The 21566-nt window shown below is 36.1% G+C and overlaps 1 protein-coding gene across 4 annotated transcripts in view; it reads right to left on the reverse strand.

The window, feature by feature from the left end:
- The window catches only part of CEP126 (centrosomal protein 126), an 84191-nt gene that overhangs the window by 7268 nt on the left and 55357 nt on the right, over positions 1-21566 (reverse strand). For all 4 annotated transcript variants that reach the window (XM_049889881.1, XM_049889884.1, XM_049889883.1 and 1 more), the window contains 4 exons: positions 18778-18890; positions 15929-16004; positions 13758-13967; positions 4904-4968 (listed from right to left, as the gene is read on the reverse strand). In XM_049889881.1, coding sequence (XP_049745838.1) covers positions 4904-4968; positions 13758-13967; positions 15929-16004; positions 18778-18890 — 464 coding nt within the window. The remainder of the gene's footprint in view (positions 1-4903; positions 4969-13757; positions 13968-15928; positions 16005-18777; positions 18891-21566) is intronic.

Here is a 21566-nt window from a genome sequence, read left to right on the forward strand (position 1 = left end):
AGTTTTGCTGGATATATGATCCTTGGCTGGCAGTTTTTCTCCTTCAGTGTTCTGTATATGTCGTCCCATTCCCTTCTTGCCTGCATGGTTTCTGCTGAGTACTCTGAACTTATTCTTATTGATTCTCCCTTGAAGGAAACCTTTCTTTTCTCCCTGGCTGCTTTTAAAATTTTCTGTTTATCTTTGGTTTTGGCGAGTTTGATGATAATATGTCTTGGTGTTTTTCTTTTTGGATCAATCTTAAATGGGGTTCGATGAGCATCTTGGACAGATATCCTTTCATCTTTCATGATGTCAGGGAAGTTTTGTGTCAGGAGTTCTTCAACTATTTTCTCTGTGTTTTCTGTCCCCCCTCCCTGTTCTGGGACTCCAATCACTCGCAAGTTATCCTTCTTGATAGAGTCCCACATGATTCTTAGGGTTTCTCATTTTTTAAAATTCTTTTATCTGATTTTTTTTCAGCTATGTTGATGTTGATTCCCTGGTCCTCCAGATGTCCCAGTCTGCATTCTAATTGCTTGAGTCTGCTCCTCTGACTTCCTATTGCATTGTCTAATTCTGTAATTTTATTGTTAATCTTTTGGATTTCTACATGCTGTCTCTCTATGGATTCTTGCAACTTACTAATTTTTCCACTATGTTCTTGAATAATCTTTTTGAGTTCTTCAACAGTTTTATCAGTGTGTTCCTTGGCTTTTTCTGTAGTTTGCCTTATTTCGTTTGTGATGTCTTGAAGCATTCTGTAAATTAGTTTTTTATATTCTGTATCTGATAATTCCAGGATTGTATCTTCATTTGGGAAAGATTTTGATTCTTTGGTTTGGGGGGTTGGAGAAGCTGTCATGGTCTGCTTCTTTATGTGGTTTGATATGGACTGCTGTCTCTGAGCCATCACTGGGAAACTAGTTTTTCCAGAAAATCCGCTAAAAAAAATGCAGTCAGATCCCTATCAGAGTTCTCCCTCTGGCTCAGGCTATTTGGATGTTAATGAAGTCGCCTGGGGAGGGTGGGGGAGGGATCAGCGAGATAGGAGAGTAGCACCTCAGAATATAGCCAGAGTTGCTTGTCTTGCTTGGAATGACTATTATATCTGAGATTTCCGTGGGGCACGTCGCCTATGTATGCTGGCTGTGTGGAGATTGCCCCCAGGAGGTCTGGCCCGCTGGAGTCACTGTCAGATCCTCCGCTGTCAGCCCCACACCGAAGGTTAAGGCTCCCCTACTGGGACGGTGCACTCCCGACTCCAAAATCAGTCGCTGCCTCCCGGGGACTCCCCGTCCTGCCAGCCGCGTTGCTGTGCCGCCTCTGCGAACCAGCTGGGCCCCTCCCGGGTCGGCTCAGGAGAGTGGAGCAGCTCCCCGCGCCTGCGCCGCAACCGCGCGTCCCGGCTGGGACGCTGCTGTCCCTGCTCCAAGACCAGTCACTGCCTCCCGGGGATTTCTCCCACTGGCTGCGCCGCCACGCCGCCTATGCGAACCTGCTGGGCCCCCCCCCGGGGTCAGTTCACAGGGATGGAGCTGCTCCCCGCGCTTATGCCGCGCCCGCGCTGCCAAAATCCCGGCAGGATGGCTCCCCGGCTGGGACGCCGCTCTCCCCGCTCCAAGAGCAGTCACTGCCTCCTGGGGACTTCTCCCACCGGCTGCGCCGCCACGCTGCTCGCGCGAACTGGCTGGGCCCCCTCCCGGAATGAGTTCGGGCGCTAGGGCTGGGCCCCTTGTTTGTGCCGTCTGCCCCCCGGGCTCTGCCCCAAATCGGGCGCCGAAGGTCACCTGACTGGTACGCTGGCTCCAGGCTCTGAAAACAATCGCTGCCTCCCCGTATTTGTTCGTTTTCCGTCTCTAAATCTGTGTTTGTTGTTCAGAGTTCATAGATTGTTATGTATGTGATCGATTCACTTGTTTTTCCGAGTCTTTGTTGCAAGAGGGATCCGCGGTAGCGTCCACCTAGTCCGCCATCTTGGCCCCGCCTCTATTTTCACTTTTTATAAACCTTAGCTATCCTAGTCAGAGTGAAATGGTACCCCATTGTGGTTTTGATTTGCAGTTCTCTGATGGTTAGTGGCACTGAGCATCTTTTCATGAGTTTGGTGTCCATCTGAGTGTCCTCTTTGGTGAAATGTCTATTCAAGTCCTTTGCCCATTTTATGACTCGGTTGTCTTTTTGCTGTTAAATTGTCTGAGTTTTATATATATTTTGCTTATTAGATTCTTGTCTGATATATGGTTTCCAAAGATATGTTCCAAGTCACTAGCTTATCTTTTTTGGTAAAGTCTTTTGATTAAATATTTTGAATTTGTAAGAAGTCCCATTTATTTTGCCTTTTGCTGTTTGTTATTATATTAGATAATCTATTGTTGCAATTATAGGCCTGACAGTGTTGCCCCTGCTTGTTTTTCTAAGAATTTTACCATTTTAGTTTGCACACTTAGGTCCTTAATCTATTATGAATTTGTTTTTGTTTACGGTGTTAGGCATGGATACTGTTTGATTTTTCTGCATGTGGAAATCCAATTTTCTCAGCACCAGTTATTGAAGAGACTCTTCTTTCCCCATCAAATGGACTTGGCACGCTTGTCAAAAATCAGTTGACCATAGATGTGGGTTTATTTCTGGACTCTCAGTTTGATTCCATTGGTCTTTGTGTCTATTGTTACACTAGTACCAGGCTGTTTTGATTACTATAGCTATTTGGTATGTTTTAAAATCAGGAAGTGTGAGTCCTCCTAATTTGTTCTTCTTTCAAAATTGTTTTAGCTATTCAGGGCCTCTTGTCATTCCATGTAAAGTTGAAGATTGGTTTTTCTATTTCTGTAAAGAAGGCCATTGGAGTTTTCATTGAATCCATAGATCATTTTGGGTAGTATTGACATCTTAACAATATTAAGTCTTTCAATCCATGAATATGGAACATTTTTCCATTTATTTAAGTCTTCATACTGCCCCAAATTTAGAATTTACCTCCTTTCAGCAACCACAGCAGCCTGTTTTTTTCTTTTTACCGAAGTTTTCATATTGTTCTCTTTTTATTCATTGAATAGACATTGCTTGGGTTCCTACCATGTATCAGCACTCTGTTAGGGGCTGACTACAAAGAGGAAAACACTTTCTAATAATATTTATAATGACATCTTAATAGAGGCAACATGAAAACAATAGAGTATAACAGGGTTGCTGCAATGCAAACCCAAAATACCTACCATTTCTTATCAATAAAACAAAGGAAAAGAACCACATGATCACCTCTATGGATGCAGAAAAAGCATTTGATGAAATTCAGTGCCCTTTCTTGATGATAACCCTAAAGAAGACTGGAATAAAAGGGAAATTCCTCAATATGATTCAGGTTATATATGAAAGCCAACAGCCAACATTATACTTAATGTAGAAAGACTGAGTTTCCCCTTCAAATCAGGAACAAGACAAGGATGCCCGCTCTCACCACTTCTATTCAATATTGTATTGGAAGTCCTAACCAGAGCACTAAGACAAGAAAAAGAAATAAAAGGTATCCAGATTGGAAAAGAGGAAGTAAAATTATCTCTATTTGTGGATGATATGACCCTATATATAGGAAATCCCAGAGTACACAAGAAAACTTGTAGAGTTAATAGAGGAATTTAGCAAAATTGCAGGGCACAAGGTCAGCAAACAAAAATCACTTGGGTTTCTATATACCAGTGATGGAAAATATGAAAGGGAAATTGGGGAAACAATTCCATTTACAGTATCATCTAAGAGAATAAAATACCTAGGAATAAATCTAACCAGGGATGCAAAGGACTTATACAATGAAAACTATAAAACACTGCTGAAAGAGATTAAAGGAGACTTAAATAAATGGAAAGCTATTCCATGTTCATGGATTGGCAGACTTACTGTTGTTAAGATGTCAATACTACCCAAAGTAATCTATAGATTCAATGAAATCCCTATGAAAATTCCAATGGCCTTCTTTACAGAAAAAGAACAAACCAATCCTCAACTTTATATGGAATGGCAAAGAGGCCCTGAATAGCTAAAACAATGTTGAAAGAAGAAACAAAGTAGAAGGACTCACACTTCCTGATTTTAAAACATACCCAATAGCTATAATAATCAAAACAGCCTGGTACTAGTGTAACAATAGACACAAAGACCAATGGAATCAAACTGAGAGTCCAGAAATAAACCCACACATCTATGGTCAACTGATTTTTGACAAGGGGTCAAGTCCATTTGATGGGGAAAGAAGAGTCTCTTCAACACATGGTGTGGGGAAATTTGGATTTCCACATGCAGAAAAATGATGATGGAGTAGTACAGCAGCTCGAAAAGTTAGACATTTGGGAATCTTTAACCTCTGCCTCATAGGAACCAGCTTTGTGCTGGTCCTTATAAAATAAATTATTCATTTACCACATGTATGTCTTTCTTCCTAATTAAAAAAAGACTGTACAAAATCCTAAATGCACTGATTCTTTCTCATTTATACGTGTATCTTTACCAGAGCCCAGTGCCAAGGCAAAAAACATTTTTCAAAATAATAATGTCTAGTTTTGACTCTGAAAATATGGAAGAGATATGATCAAAGACAGGGATCATTACCAACATAACCTTCTTCGGAAATTTCCCATTAGACTAAATATTTAAAAATATTTGTAGATTGGTACATTGATACCTCCCACGACTACTCCCATGATTGATGAAATATTCTGGATCTAAAAATCTATACATCCTGATCTTTTTTTTTTAGAGAGGATATTTGCTTCATTCTAATGAAATACCTTATATATGAAAGGTTATTGGGGGAGGAAACCCCTTTTAAAGATAGTTTCAGTAATACTAATATCAACACAGGACCCTTACACATAAAATCAGGAAGTTTCCTAAAGCAAGGAAAAAAAAAAAAGCTTTAAATACTTACCAGAAGTGGTATTATTTGTAAAATATTTTTGATGGATGGATTTTTGCAAGCAGTTTCTTGCACATCTGAAATAATTGTACCATAATATAAAAATATTTAGTTATGTATATTGAAAGAGAAATAGTGACTAAACAATAAAATATTAAATTCTAATGTGCCAAAGTACTCAAAATTGAATAAGAGATTTTTTTTCTATTCACCCCAGACATAATCTTTATATTAGGTTAGAAAATAGGGGTAATTTGATGAAAAACAAATACACAAAACTTATGTTGACAGAAAAGAATTCCTAGTACTTGAATTTCATATAACAATCCTTACTCAAATGTTAGGTCTTTTTTTCTTCCTTTCTTTTTCCTTTCTTCCTTCCTTCCCTCCCTCCCTCCTTTTCTTTCCTCTTTTCTCTTCTTTTTTTCTTAAATCTTCCTTCCTTCGTCTTTTCTTCTTTAAATAGAAAAGGAATTTCCTCCTTGTAGTCTCTCCAGAAAGAAGAGGAATTGTTGATTTATTATTGGGGAAAAAAAGTTGAGTGATTTGGCCAACCCTTACCCTCTCAATTTTTAGGCTTTTGTCCACAGGATAGCAAGCATCTGGGCAGAAGAATAAAAAGGTAGGCACAACCTTTTTCATGAAACATTTAAATATGTAGACCCATCTAATAGAAAACAAAACAAAAACTCCAAATGACTAACCTGAGTTTTTAATTGTTCATCCACATAATTTTAATCTTAAATTTATAGCCTTAGTTCTGTGTTGTTTTTGTGGTTGTAGTTCCTCACCTTTTATTAATATACTAAATTTTAATGTTGCAATTAACATACAGGCATAAGTTTATATAAAATATATATGAATATTTAAAATAACAATGAAGCTAACATCTGTGTAATCACCTGGATTAAGAAATCTGAACAGTATCAGTACATTGGAAGCTTCCTGGAGCTTCTGGCCTCCAAACTGTCTTAGTGATTGCATCCCCTTCCCTTAACCACAGAGGTAACTCACTATACTGACTTTTGCTTCTTTGTAGTTTTAACACATACCTGTATATCCCCAAAATAATACTGCTTACCTTTGCCTGTTTTTGAACTTCACATTCATGGATTTATACTGTCTTTATTTGCCTGTGATTTGCCTTTTTTTGCTCAAAGTTATATATTTTAGATTACTCCATAATGATGTGTGTAGCTACAGTTCGTTCATTTTTCTTGTGCAATAGTATTCCATTACATGAATATACCAAATTTAGATGCTTTTGATGTTTGGTTTTTATAAACAATGACGACTGTATCGGCTTTTATACATCTCCTGATACACATGTGTAAGATTTTCTCTGGGGTATGCATCTAGATGTGAAATTGCTGAGTTGTAGTATATGCTCATGTTCAATTTATTGTTGTTGTTAGGTGCCGTTCAATCGGTTCCAACTCATGGTGACCCTGTGTACAACAGAACGAAACACCACCTGGTCCTGCGCCATTCTCAAAATTCTTGTTATGCTTGAGCCCATTGTTGCAGCCACTGTGTCATTCCATCTTGTTTAGGGTCTTCCTCTTTTTTGCTGGCCCTCTATTTACGAAGCATGATGGCCTTCTCCAGGGACTGGTCCCTCCTGAGAACATGTCCAAAGTATGTGAGACGTAGTCTCGACATTCTTGCTTCTAAGGAGCTTTCTAGTTGTACTTCTTCCAGGACAGATGTGTTTGTTCTTTCGGTGGTCCATGGTATATTCAATATTCTTCACCAACACCACAACTCAAAGGTGTCAGTTCTTCGGTCTTCCTTATTCATTGTCCAGCTTTTGCACACATATGAGGCAATTGAAAACACCATGGTTTGGGTCAGGCGCACCTCAGTCTTCAAGGTGACATCTTTGCTTTTCAACACTTTAAAGAGGTCTTTTGCAGCAGATTTGCCCAATGCAATGCACCATTTGATTTCTGGACTGCTGCTTCCATAGAAGTTGATTGTGGATCCAAGTAAAATGAAATCCTTGACAACTTCAGTCTATTCTCCATTTATCATGATGTTCCTTATTGGTTCAGTGGTGAGGATTTTTGTTTTATGTTGAGGTGTAATCCATACTGACGGCTGTGGTCTTTGATCTTCATTAGTAAGTGCTTCAAGTCCTCTTCACTTACAAGCAAAGTTGTGCCATCTGCATATCCCAGGTTATTAATGAGTCTTCCTTGAATCCTGATGCCCTGCTTTTCTTCTTATAGTCCAGCCTCTCAAATTATTTGTTCAGCATACAGATTGACTAAGTATGATGAAAGGATACAACTGAGACGTACGCCTTTCCTGACTTTAAACCAGGCATTGTCCCCTTGTTCTGCCTCTTGATCTATGTACAGGTTCCTCATGAGCACAGTTAAGTGTCCTGGAATTCCCATTCTTTGCAATGTTATCCATAATTTGTTATGATCCACAGACAAATGCCTTTGCATAGTCAATAAAACACAGGTAAACATCCTTCTGGTACTCTCTGCTTTCAGCCAGGATCCATCTGATATCAGCAATGATATCCCTGGTTCCATGTCCTCTTCTGAATCTGGCTTCAATTTCTGGCAGTTCCCTGTTGATGTGCTGCTGCAGCTGCTTTTGAATGATCATCAGCAAAATTTTGCTTGAGTGATATTAATGATTAAAAAAAAATTTAATGATATTGTTCGATAATTTGCCCATTCAGTTGGATCACTTTTCTTGGGAATAGGCATAAATACACATCTCTTCCAGTCAGTTGGCCAGGTAGCTGTCCTCTAGATTTCTTGGCATAGATGAGTTAGCACTTCCAGTGCTGCATCCGTTTGTTGAAACATCTCAGTTGGTATTCCATCAATTCCTGGAGCCTTGTTTTTTGCCAGTGCCTTCAGTGCAGCTCAGATTTCTTCCTTCAGGACCATTGGTTCCTGATCATATGCTACCTCCTGAAATGGCTGAACGTTGACCAATTCTTTTTGGTATAGTGACGGTGTATTCCTTTCATCTTCTTTTTATGTTTCCTGTGTCATTTAATATTTTCCCCATAGAATCCTTCAATATTGTAACTTGAGGCTTGAATTCTTTCTTCAGGTCTTTCAACTTGAGAAATGCCAAGTGTGTTCTTCCCTTTTAGTTTTCTACCTCCAGGTCTTTGCACATGCCATTATAATACTTTACTTTGTCTTCTCCAGCCACCCTTTGAAATCTTCTATTCGGCTCTTTTACTTCATCATTTCTTCCTTTCGTTTTAGCTACTCGATGTTCAAGAGCAAGTTGCAGAGTCTCTTCTGACATCCATTTTGGTCTTTTCTTTCTTTCCTGTCTTTTTAATGACCTCTTGCTTTCTTCATGTATGATGTCCTTGATGTCATTCCATGACTTGTCTGGTCTTTGATCATTAGCATTCAACTCGTCAAATCTGTTCTTGAGATGGTCTCTAAATTCAGGTTGGATATGCCCGAGGTCCTACTTTGGCACTCGTGGACTTATTTTAATTTTCTTCAGTTTCAACTTGAAGATGCATATGAGCAATTGATGGTCTGTTCCACTGCAGCCCCTGGCCTTGTTCCGACTGATGATATTGAGCTTTTCCATTGTCTTTTTCCACAGAGGTAGTTGATTTGATACCTGTGTGTTCCATCTGGTGAAATCCATGTGTATAGTCCTGTTTATGTTGGTGAAAAAAGATATTTGCAATGAAGAAGTCGTTTGTCTTCCAAAATTCTATCATGCAATCTCCAGCATCGTTTCTACCACCAAGGCCGTATTTTCCAACTACCAATCCTTCTTATGCCAATCACCGGTAATTATGAATGCATCCTGATTGCATGTTTGATCAATTTGAGACTGCAGAAGTTGGTAAAAATCTTCAATTTCCTCATCTTTGGCCTTAGTGTTTGGTGTGTAAATTTGAATAATGGTCGTATTAATTGGTCTTCCTTGTAGGCATATAATATTATTCTATCACTGACAGCACTGTACTTCAGGATTGATCTTGAAATGTTCTTTTTGACGATAAGTGCAATGCCATTCTTCTCCAATCTGTCATTCCTGGCATAGTAGACCATATGACTGTCTGATTCAAAATGGCCAATGGCAGTCCATTTCAGCTCACTAATGTCTAGGATATCGATGTTTATGGGTTCCCTTTCATTTTTGATGATTCAAATTGAAATTAAATATTCAATTTATTAGGTGCTATTTTATCAAAACATTTCTCAAAGAGATTACAGCAACTTACACTCCTACCAGTATTACATGAGAGTTCCTATTGCTACACATCTTTTCCAACAGTTAGTACTGCCAGGCTTTTAAACTTACGTCAGCCTATTAAATATATACTGCATCTCAATGTTTTAATTTGCATTTCCCTATTATCAATGAAGTTCAGCATATATCAATGTTTACTGGCCATTTGCTTTTCCTTTGTTGTGAAGTGCCTGATCAAGTCTTTAATTTTCCAATTTTTCTACTGGGTTGTCTTTTTAAATTATTGATCTATAGGAGTTCTTTACATATTTTGAACAAGTCCTTTATTATATGTGTCATATTCTCTCACATTGTGGATTGTCTTCTCATTCTTTTAATGGTATTTTGATATGAAGTTTGCAATTCTGATGTAGTCAAATATGTTAATTTTCCCTCTACAGATTATGTTCCTTATACTCTATTTATGAACTCCTTCCTTATACTGAGGTTGGAAGATATTTTTCCTATATTATGTCCTAAAAGCTTTATATGTCTTCTTAATCTGTAATGCCCCTGAAATTGATTTTTATGTATGGTATTTAGTAGGAGTCCAATTTTATTTCTTTTACTTTGGTACCCATTTATTCCAATACAGAATTACAAGCAGCTTTTCTGAAAATGATCCCAGGCATTCTTTACAGGTTGTCTGACAATATGCTAGTTGGGATCCAAGAAAAGTACTTAACCCCAAGTAAGAGGAGCTGTGTCTAAAACTAACTTCCTATGGGATCCATAGCTTCTTCCTCCTAGCAAAAAAGGCTAAAAATTCCCACACTGGGATTCTAATTACAATATGTGCTTGTTAGATTACTTGATATTGTCCAAGAGATTTATGTATTTATTATTTATTTTTTCCCCACTCTTTTTCTTCTCTTTGTGTTTCAGTTTGGATAATTTCTATTGACCTAATCTTCAAATTCACTGGTTCTTTTCTCAGTTGTAACAAGTCTACTGTTGAGCCCTTAGAAATATTCTTCATTCTTGTTATAGTGTTTTTACTTGGCAAATTTCCTTCAGACTCTTTCTTACAGTTTCCATCTCTGCTAAAATTCCCCATCTGTTTATGCATGTTGTCTGTCTTTCCCGTTATAACCTTTAACATAGTTAAACATAGTCATAATTATCTTAAATTATCTGATAGTTCCAGCATTTCAGTTATTTCTGTGTCTCATTCTGTTGATTGTTTTGTTTCATGATATTGGCTTTTTTTTTCCCTTCTGTGTTTTTTATGTCTTGTAATATTTGACTGGATGCTGGACATCATGTTAAAGTAGTAGAGACTGAGGTAAAATAGTTTTTGTGTCTAAAAATGGGCATGTCTCTTTTTCTGCTAGGGAAGTCTCACCTAGGGGTGAATTTTGTCACCCAGGGGACATCTGGCAATGTCTGGAGACATTTTTTAATTGTCCCAGCTGTGGAATGCTATGACATCTATAAGGTAGAGACCAGGAATGCTGCTAAACATCTTACAATGCACAGGACAGCCTCTCTACCACAAAGAATTATCTAGTTCAAAATGTCAGCAGTGCTGAGGTTGAGAAACCCTGATGAATGTTTTTATTATTGTTCAAGTCAAAATATTTTGTAATTTACTTTATTATACATATTTAGGAAACCCTGGTGGCGTAGCAGTTAAGTGCTACGGCTGCTAACCAAAGGGCCAGCAGTTCGAATCGTCCTTAGAAACTCTATGGGGCAGTTCTACTCTGTCCTATAGGGTCGATATGAGTTGGAATTGACTCGATGGGCACTGGGTTTTATACATATTTAAGACTCATGGTTTATTTATAAGTGTGTTTCTTAATGGTTATCTTTTTTTTTTTGTTATTCATTTCTAGCTAAATTTCACTGTGGTCAGAGGATGTAGCTTGCAAAACTCCAATCCTTTGAATGTGTTAGACTTTTTTTTATGGTCCCATATATGGTCTATTTTTATAAATGTTCTATGTGTGCTTGCAAAGAATGTGTCCCTTTGATGAAGTTTGTTAACATGTTTGATTCTTATATATCTATATTGATTTTTTGGTCTATTTGTTCTATCAATTATTGACAATGGTATGTTAAAATCACCTACAATGATTAAAAAAATATTTTACATATTTTGAAGCTATGTTCTTAAGTTCACATGACTTTAAAATGTTCTACATCTTTCTTCTGAATTAAAATTTTGATCACCATGTAGTGATTCTTTTTGTGTCTAGTAATGGTTTTGGCTTTAAAGTCAATTTTGTCTGATAATAACATATCTAAACCAGCTTTCCTTTGGTTAGAATTTGCTTGCCACATTATTTTCCATTTTTTTACTTTCAGCTTTTCTATATCCTCATGTTTTAAATACATTGCTTCTAAATAGAATTAGATTAAAAATTCATCTGACAACCTCTGTCTTTTTACTTATCATTTAATTCATTTACATTTATTATAAATGCATACCATTTATTTGTACATTTTATCTTATAGTAGAGTATTTCTATTTTGTTCTCTCTCTTCTATGCTTATTTTTCTCTCTCTGCCTATTTTGGATTGATCTTGTATTTCTGTATGCCATTTTTCCTCTTCTATCAGTTTGGAAGTTCTAAATTTTATTTCCATTCACTTAGTTGTGACTGTAGTAATCACTACAGGCATACTTCAATTATCAACGTTTTTTTAAAGTTAATCTATATCTTTACTCAATTCCCTAACAATGCAAGGATCCTTGTATACTTTTGCTCCATTTATATCCTCCCTTCTTATATACTTTGTTGACAGGTATTTTAAAACTCACACACTTCATTACTTTTATTTTTTTATACAATGTTTGTTCAAATTTCCCCTCTTGAAATGTCCATCTGAGATTACTTTCAGTTTGCTTAAGTGCATCCTTAGAATTTCCTTTAGTAAGAGTTGCCTGTTCACAAAGTGTCTTAGTTTTAGTCTGAACATATCTTTAATTCACCCTTATTCATGAGAGACATTTTCACTTTGAAAAGATTTTAGATGTCTTCTGCCTTTTTTTGCTAGTGAGAATTTACTGGGATGCATCTTGGTGTGGATTTCTTTTTATTTACACTGTTTTAACTGTGTTGAATCTGTGGGTTGGTACTGTCTGTCAGATTGGGAAAAGTCTCAGTCATTATGTTTTTAGATATTGTCTCTGCCCCATTTCAGATCTTTTAACTCATTCCTTCATGTTTTTAAACTCTATCTCATATTTTCCATCTCTTTGTCTCTCTGTACTTTACTCTAGGCAAGTTTCTCTGACTGATATTCTGGTTTACTAATTCTCTCTTTAGATGTCTCTAATCTGCTGTTCAAACCATCTGCTGAATTTTAAATTACAGTGATTATATTTTCCATTTTTAGGAGCTCTGTTCAGTTCTTTTTTCAAATCTACTTGGTCATTCTTTATAACCTTATTCCCTAGCATATTTTAAAGCTTACTTCTAAAATCCTTGTGGGTCTCTTTATACTGTCTTATGGTTTCCTCTCCTTTTTTCATGGTGCCTTTTTAAAATGTGTTTAGTTATTATTTATTTTTAGTGTGGGATGCTCATTTTCCTCGGATTTTATTTATCCTAATTCTTTGAGACCTGGAATATAGGTAGGCTTCCCCAGACAGATATAAATTTACTTTTGCCAGGTGTTTTGGGGTATTACCAGTTCAGGATCATTCTAGATTAAATTCTTGGCTTGAGGTTTTAAGGACCACTCAGATAGTGTGAATGAACCAAACCAAACTCATTGCCATCAAGCTGATTCTGACTCATAGCAACCCTATAAGGACAGAATAGAACTGCCCCATATGGCTTCCAAGGCTGTAATCTTTAAGGAACCAGACTACCACATCTTTCTCCCATGGAGCAGCTGATGGGTTTGAACGGCTGACCTTTTGGTTAGCAGATAAGCACTTAACCACTGTATCACCAGAGCTCCTTAATGTGAAAATGAGCTATAAATTAATGTGATAATTAGACTGTAGTTCCAAATTCTCACAGGTGACTTTTTCTCCCTCATCTGCTCAGAACTGAAGTTCAAGATAGGCAATTTTTTTAATTCTTGTGTTTGTGTGGTGTGTGTGTGTGTTGCTCTTTGGGGGGGCAGCTTTATGGTGGGAGGATCTTCTATGAGGCTACTCACCCTGATTTTGTTCCGTTTCTCTTTTTCTTCTGTGATGCCACAAAAAACAAAGCTCAATTTCACTCTGTGGGTTAAATGTCCTCAGGATAAAAACTAGATGTAGTACTCTCCTTAACTTTCTGGGTTCCTAGCTATATTCAGTTCTTAGTTTAGTAATTCTTTGTATTCATAATAGCTCATTGCTATATTTAATATTTAAAAAAAAACTTTATTCAGAATTTTTAGTTGTTTTTGATGGATAGTCAATCTAGATACCTATTCTGCCATATTGCTGAAATGGAAGTCTATTTGTATATTCCTAAAAGATAGTTAAGCCTGCTAAAGAAATTGTCTTTAAATAAATGAGACAAGTATGGTATACTTGAAATAGTACGGTATATTCAAATATATTCTGAATCATTATTTACTTAAGTAGATGATCATCTGGATACATTTTCTAATTTTAGATTATAAATTAAAACTGCCAAATACAAAACATTTCTTTCAAAAGGTGTTCTTCCATACTTACAATATAATCTTTCATTGAGAAGACTAAGGGACTGTAGGATCTTCTGTTCTTCAGCTGATAATGTGCAGATGTTGAATCTCTGGGTCTTATTTAAAGCCAGATTTGGTTTCTGTAGCAGCTTGCTATTCAGGACAGTTAGAACTTCATCCTCAGGTACTGAAGCTTTCACTAGGTTTTCAGCCATCAAAAACTCAGAAGTGCTATCTGAAACTGCAGAAACTTTACATTAATTATTCGTTGATCCGTTTCTTTCTGGGATCAGCCCTTATACACACTTAACTGCTTTATGTATGTATTTATTCATTGCACAAAGGGAAACTCAGCAAACATTCTGTTATTTTACATTTTATTTATCAGGATCCTCTATATCTAGCTCTTTCTCATCCCTAATTTAAAAAAAAAAAAGTTTTCAAAATGATGGCACTGAGGTAATAAAACTTCTGAGTGTTACCCAAACTAAAGGAAAAGTAGATTATGTTTAGATTATTTTTATGTTGTATTTTTGTTATTCATTCATGGAACAAAGAGAAGATGAAGTAGATTGTCTTTATAATAAAAATTAAAATGAGTTATAAATAAAAGGATAAGAAATAAGGAACTTAAGGAAAGATTAGAAAATTAGATGATCAACTGAACAGAACCTACCCTAAAGACAGAACCAAGTAGATATAAAAATTTAACTTATGATCAAAGAAACATCAAAGAGTTGGGAGAAGGGAAACATGACTCAATAGATTAGTTAATTGTTTATAAAATAATCAATTTGGAGGTTCACTTTGCATCATCCAATTCAGAAAATTTCAATTAAATAATTAAATTTCAGGAACTGAACTATTAAGGTGAAGTAGAGGAAAAAGGAATAAACATTTATCAAATTTCTGGATTGGGAAGGGTCTTTTAAGCTTAAAAGTAGTGGAGACACCACAAAGAAAAGAATAAAAACATATTTATTTAAGGCCAGTCTTCCCGTATAAATTTTAAACTTATGAAGGGCAAGACTTTTATATGTTTTGTTCATTATTGTACAGCCAGTACCTAGGTCTAGGCAGAAAATTAGCTCTCAATAGTCATTTATTGAATGAAAAAATAAAAATTCAGACTTTTATATGTACAAATACAACATAAGTAGAATAAAATGCAAATAACAAAGTATTAAAAATACTTGAAACTAAAGTAAGGTTTAGAATCCTTGATATTTAAAGAAATCACAAAAATAAGAACATACTGAAACTCCAAGATCTAACAGAAAAAGAATGTGAACAATATACCAAAAATAAATATATGGAAAATAAACACATTTTTAATAAAAGAAAAATAAAATGTAACTAACAAAACCCTGGTGGTGTAGTGGTTAAGTGCTACGGCTGCTAACCAAAAGATCAGCAGTTCGAATCCACCAGGCGCTTCTTGGAAACTCTATGGGACAGTTCTACTCTGTCCTATAGGGTCACCATGTGTCAGAATCGACCCGATGGCAACGGATTTGGTTTTGGTTTTTAATAAAACATCATTTCTTTGCCTTTCATAAAGCAAATATTAGAAATGATTTTACCTCAAGTTGGTATGCACCACAAGAAGAATTTGAATGGTAATATTTTTTTGGAAAATACTTTAGCAATATGTATGAAAAACCTTAACAATGCTTAATGCACAGAATTTCATTCAACAAATATTTAAAAAACAACAACAAAACCAAATCGTTGCTGTTGAGCTGATTTCAACTCAGAGTGACCCTACAGGACAGAGCTGAACTGTAAATCTTTACAGAAGCAGACTGCCACATCTTTCTCCTGCAGAGCAGCTGGTGGGTTTGAACTGCCAACCTTTCCATTAGCAGCTAAGCACTTAACCACTTCGCCACTGGGCCTCCTAACAAATATTTATTGGTTGCCAATTACACGGCAGTACTGTAATTTTAATTCTCAGAATCTATTCTAAGGAAAGAATTGAAAAGTCAGAAAAAGCTTTATGTAGAAAGATGTTAAATTTATTACTATTTAGAACACAGGAAAACTGGCAACAACCTCAATGTGCCAGGGTGAGGAGAGTGTAGGTCCTCAAAGGTGGTTTAACAACTATGTAATGTATAAGTACTTAGGAAAATACATACAAGAAAAATAAGGAAACCACTGCGAATAAAGCTCAAAAGGAAAGTTAAAACTAAAACCTACCTTCTTCAATATTAGACATACCCCTTGTAGCTTGTTTTGGCTCACTTGAACTTATCTGGACATTTTGCTCAAAATTCTACAAAAATAGAATATTTAATCAGAACATATTTAAAATTCATGGTACATGCATTCTCTTTTAAAAAATTTTAATTGAGAAATATATATCTCAATTATATATATATATTTGGCTATTATTGTTCATGTAACTTGTACATTTTCTTTTTTGGAGCATAAATCAAGAATTACTAGAATAAGGCCTTTCTATGGTACCTGAATATTTTAAAAAATTTGTATAAAAATTTTCAAGTTGTGGTGTTGTCTTGGATATTTGGAAGTGGGAAATTAAGCTGGGTGGCAATCAAAAGTGCTAATTAAAGGAAAGGCCAAAAATTACCTTAAGGTTTATAATCTACTTGGTTTGTAATTATAAGAGTGAATCACAACTACTAGCCATTGTGGCTAATGACAAGGATAGGTAAATATCATAAATAACAAGGACTTAAAACAGAAATAGTTGCCTCAATGCTGCATAAAACAAAAACAAAAACAAAAACACCCAAACTCGTTGCTGTTAACCCTACAGGACAGAGCAGAACTGGCCCATGGGGTTTCCAAGGAGTGGCTGGTGGATTTGAGTGGACAACATTTTGGTTAGCAGCTAAGCTCTTAACCACTGCTCCACCACGGCTCCCAATGCTGCACAGAACAGGGAAGAGGCGAATCTCAGGGTGCTGGCAATAAGTGCACCCATTCGGCACTCTCTGGGGGATACTAACATTCCTTCCCTGTACATGATCTATTTTCCTTCTTTACTCCCATTCTGCCCCACTTTAAGAAATGACTGTTTTCTCAGAGAAAATTGCCTATGTCTACACTCAGCCTTTGTTCAGTCTGACCTGACAAGTAACTGATGCAGGTCTTTGGAACTGCCCTCCTTCCATAGCTCTCATAGCCCTGTCTAATCTCCACTATAGCTTTGAGACAACTTGGACTGAAACTCTGGCACAAAGTGGCAACTGTGTGTTCTTTTTATACCTTTCATTTATCTCTATTAAGTTCTCTCCACATAGAAGTGGTGGGCTAGGAAAAATCCAGCATCATAAAATACTTTTTCCGGTAGAATATGGCAAGACCCACTGCTGTAGTAACTGAACTTAAGCTCTGGAATAATAATAATAATAATAATAAAAAAAACAAAAACATAAAACAAAACAATAGGGATGTAAAGTCTAAAATACAAAACTTGATTTAGGAACACTGACCCATTCTAAGGTCAACAAGACTTTGGAAGATGTATAAGCGGAAGGTGGGTATGTAAAAGTGCAAGTGGGGCTTCTGGAAAGAAGGACAAAAATGGACTCTAAAGACAGTAAGATAGAATGCAAAGGAGCAAGAAACAGACCTAGAAAAATGAAGACGGATTAGAAAGGGAACTCTAACAGGCATTTAAATTTTAGTTTGTTCATTTTCTTTGTTATAATACTACATAGTACTTTTAAAATTTAAAATATATTAATATAAATAATGGAAAAATAAAGGTTGAAAATATTTAATGGGAACAACAGGGAAATAAAAAGGAAGGACTTATTAGGCATTATTGTACTTGTAACCAAGAAATTATGTTGGTAATTAAGTATTATATCTGTTATTAAGTAATAAGAATATATTGGTAATGGGACTAATTTTATTTTCAAAGTATATAACTAAATGACTTTTGTTTTGCTGATCATGATCATTAGGTCGATTGATGAGACAACCTAATCAACATTAGGTTGGTTTTTCTCCATATTAATAATCTTATCCATATAAAAAGCAATAGCTCCTATGTATGTAAATAATATAACCCTAGAACTTGGAATACCAAATTCTACATCAGGCACCCTACTCCAGTTCTATTTTAAAAAATCAGAAGAAGTGATATTTAAAGTGGAAACCCCAAGTGAAATGCTATTCACTCATCCATCTAGATTTTCTAATATTCTAGAATCAATCTTGGCTCAAGTTAGACTTCTCCAAAATAAATATATTACAATTAGCTTATAGCATAGAGGTTCCAGGACTTCTTCACAAATGGCTTTGACTACATCTATAGTTATGCTGTGTGTATATATTTACATAGAGAATTACCTCCACTGATTTTTCTTGTTAATATTACTATGCTTCTGGCTTTTACTGAAGATCTCTTATTTCACTTAGCCAGGTCAAACTCCTTGTTCACCTGTTGTTGTGCTGTTAGTAGAGACATTGTCCACTATGTATTTCAAAATCCCCTATGTAAGGTCTAAATGGGAAATTTAAAACAATGTACCTAAAGCAATATCATCATTATCAATATTCCTTGAAAATTATATAATTCATTCTATTTTTCTTTATGCCATGTTCCAGGAAGCTTTAAATCCAAATAGGATATTCAACCACATGGGACCATATTAGTCTTTATGATTAGCATACTTGCTTCCTCTATCTATGGTTCTAATCTACTTTTTTTTTTTAAAAGTGTATTTAAATAACCTTGTTGAATTTTGTTGTGAATGTCCTCAAATTTTTTCAGAAAGAGTTGATTATAAATAATAACAAAATATAACAATGGTGGCTCCTTAAAGTTGGTTTAAAATCTTCATTAGTAACTGATCATATAGGCTAATAAGTAGAATACAGCAAATGAGTATAGTACAATAAGCTTGTAGCATAGAGATTCCAGATCTGTTTCACAAATGCCTTTGACTACATTTATGTTTATGCTGTGGTATACAGTGTACAGCAAGAGCACAGTCCGTCCTTTAAGAACATTCTGCTTTCCAAACAATTTTTCACTATTGAATAGAGATGTCTACTAACACTGTACTTACATGGTATTGCTCACTGTGCTTCTGTCCTAGATATCCGGGATTTTGTCTTTTCTGCTCTAAAAGGCCTCTCCGCTTATTTTCAACAATTCGTTTTCTTCTTGTAACAGTAGAATCTTAAACAAATGCCAGCACAATGTCAAAAATTACACAAGTAGATCATATATATTCACTGTAACATTCTAAGTTATCTTGAAAATCACGGAAAATTCTCTAAGTTTCATTCATTCAGTCAGCAAATATTGAGGTACTACTCTTATATGCACTGTGCTTGGCACATTACAACGGTGTGTGAAATAAAGTCCTCGCTTCTGAGGCGTTCATAGTTTAGAGCAGTAACCTCCAAAGTGTGGTGCTGGAGCACCAGGGAGATATGCAAGATAACCCACTGGTGTGCACGAAGAGGAGCCCTGGTGGTGCAGAAGTTAAGAGCTCAGCTGCTAATCAAAAGGCTGGCAGTTCGAATCTACCAGCTGCTCCTTTGAAACCCTTTGGGGCAGTTCTGCTCTGTCCTATAGGGTCTCTATGAGTTGGAATTGACTTGACAGCAGTGGGTTTGGTTTTGGGTTGGTGCAGGAAGAACATGTTAGAGTTCTAATTTATATTTATTCCATAAAAATTAGAAAGAAATACTTTATTCATGTAATATATGGTTGTCAGTATGTGAGGTAGATGGCAATATATTAAATGCAGTAAACCAAGTTATCTTGAAGGAAGAGTAGAAGTTCCACAGTGTGAGAGGTTGGCAGTGGAATCATTCATTAGTGCTCTTTAGCTCCCTGCGATGTACTAAAATTTACGTGTGCCCAGGTAAGTGGATTTATGGGTATCCTGGAGTATCTGAATGAGTCCTCAGAATGGGAAAGTAGCTGGAAAAGACTTTTGTAGGGCTTCAGGTGCATGTTTTATTATTTAAGGTGAGTGGTGGGTACAAGAATGCTTATTATATTTTTCTATGCTTTTTGTATGACTGTTTAATTAAAAATATATTTTTCTAAAGTTATAGAGCAAAGATAATACTAATATTGCAAACACAGGTGAACAAGAAAATGGCACAGCTAACACATCTCTTATTCTCACTGAAAACTCTTTGCCCACCAGGTATTGAACTACTAAAAGGAAGCTTGGATGAGGTGGAAAGGTAGATAGATGGTCACTGTAGGAGAAGATAGGTTCAAGGAAAGTATTTGTTGGAGTCGCGTTGCTGCTATTGCAGTTTATGTTAGCAACTGGACACAATTATAGAGGAACAGAGGTTGTAAGAACACTAGTAGAGAACAACTGATAGAGCAGAGTTGCCTAAGGATGTGGGAGGGGATGGGTTCTAGACACAAATAGAGCAATCGGCCAGGAACAGAAGGAAGAATAATACTTCATTCATGGAGTCTTAATGGAGAAGTTTGAGAATAGACATGTTTCTCTACAGAAATATTTGTATGGGGAAAACAAATGAGAAGGAAGAAAGAAAATTGATTTTAATTTGTTATTGTCTCTGCTGAGCCCAAAACTCACTGAAAACTATCATAATCTTATCATACTGAGTGAACAAGTTGTTTATAAGGACTTGAGACTGACAAATCTTTGCATAACTTTTGAAATTGTTTGCAAGTCTCCCCCAACTTTGACTTTCTGCCTTGAAAAATATTTTTAATAGGCTGTTTTTTATAGCAGTTTAATGTCTATAGAAAAATTTTAGAGAAAGTATAGTTTCTATATACCCATTCTCCCTGGCAAACTGTTTCTATTAACATCTTGCATTCCTTGCCACATTTGTTACAATTGACAAAACAATATTGATACGCTATTATTAACTAAAGTCCATAGTTTACATTAGGGCTCACAATTATATTGTACAATCCTATGGGTTTTGTCAAATGCATAATGGTATATATCTACCATTATAGTATCATACAAAATAGTTTTATCCCTTCCCCCTCAGCCCCTGATCTCTTCAACTGTCTCTATAGTTTTGCCTTTGCCAGAATGTTACATATTTGGAGCCATACAGTATGTAGCTTTTTCAGACTGGCTTCTTTCACTTAGTAACATGCATTTAAGGTCCCTCCATGTCTCTTCGTGACTTGACAGCGCATTTCTTTCTATCACTGAATAATAATCCATTGTATGGATAAACCACAGTTTGTGTATCCATTCACCTATTCAAGGACTTCTTGGTTGCTTCCAGTTTTTGGCAGTTATGAGTAAAGCTGCTATAAACATTGGCATGTAGGTTTTTATGTAGACATAAACTTCATCTCATTTGAGTAAATACCTAGGAGAAAATTATTGGATCGTACGGTAAGCCTATGTTTAGCTTTATAAGAAACTGCCAGCCGTCTTCCAAAGTGGCTGTACCATTCTACAGGCACACCTTGTTTTACTGTGATTCGCAGATACTGGATTCTTTACATATCGAAGGTTTGTGGCAACCCTGCAGTGAGCAAGTCTATTGGCACCATTTTTCCAACAGCATGTGCTCATCTCATGTCTCTGTGTCACATTTTGGTAATTCTCGTATTAATTTCAAACTTTTTCATTATTATTATATCTGTTATGGTTGATGTGTGATCAGTGATCTTTGATGTTACTATTGTAATTGTTTTGGGGCGCCATGAATGGCATCCACATAAGATCGAGAACTTAATTGGTAAGTGTTGTGTGTGCTCTGACTGCTCCACTGACTGGCTGTTCCCCATTTCTCCCTCTTCTTGGGCCTCCCTATTCCCTGAGACAGGACAATATTGAAATTAGGCCAATTAATAACCCTACAATGGCCTCTAAAGTGTTCAAGT

Source organism: Elephas maximus, chromosome 7, assembly GCF_024166365.1.
Source record: "Elephas maximus indicus isolate mEleMax1 chromosome 7, mEleMax1 primary haplotype, whole genome shotgun sequence".
In the NCBI taxonomy this organism is placed as follows: Eukaryota; Metazoa; Chordata; class Mammalia; order Proboscidea; family Elephantidae; genus Elephas; species Elephas maximus.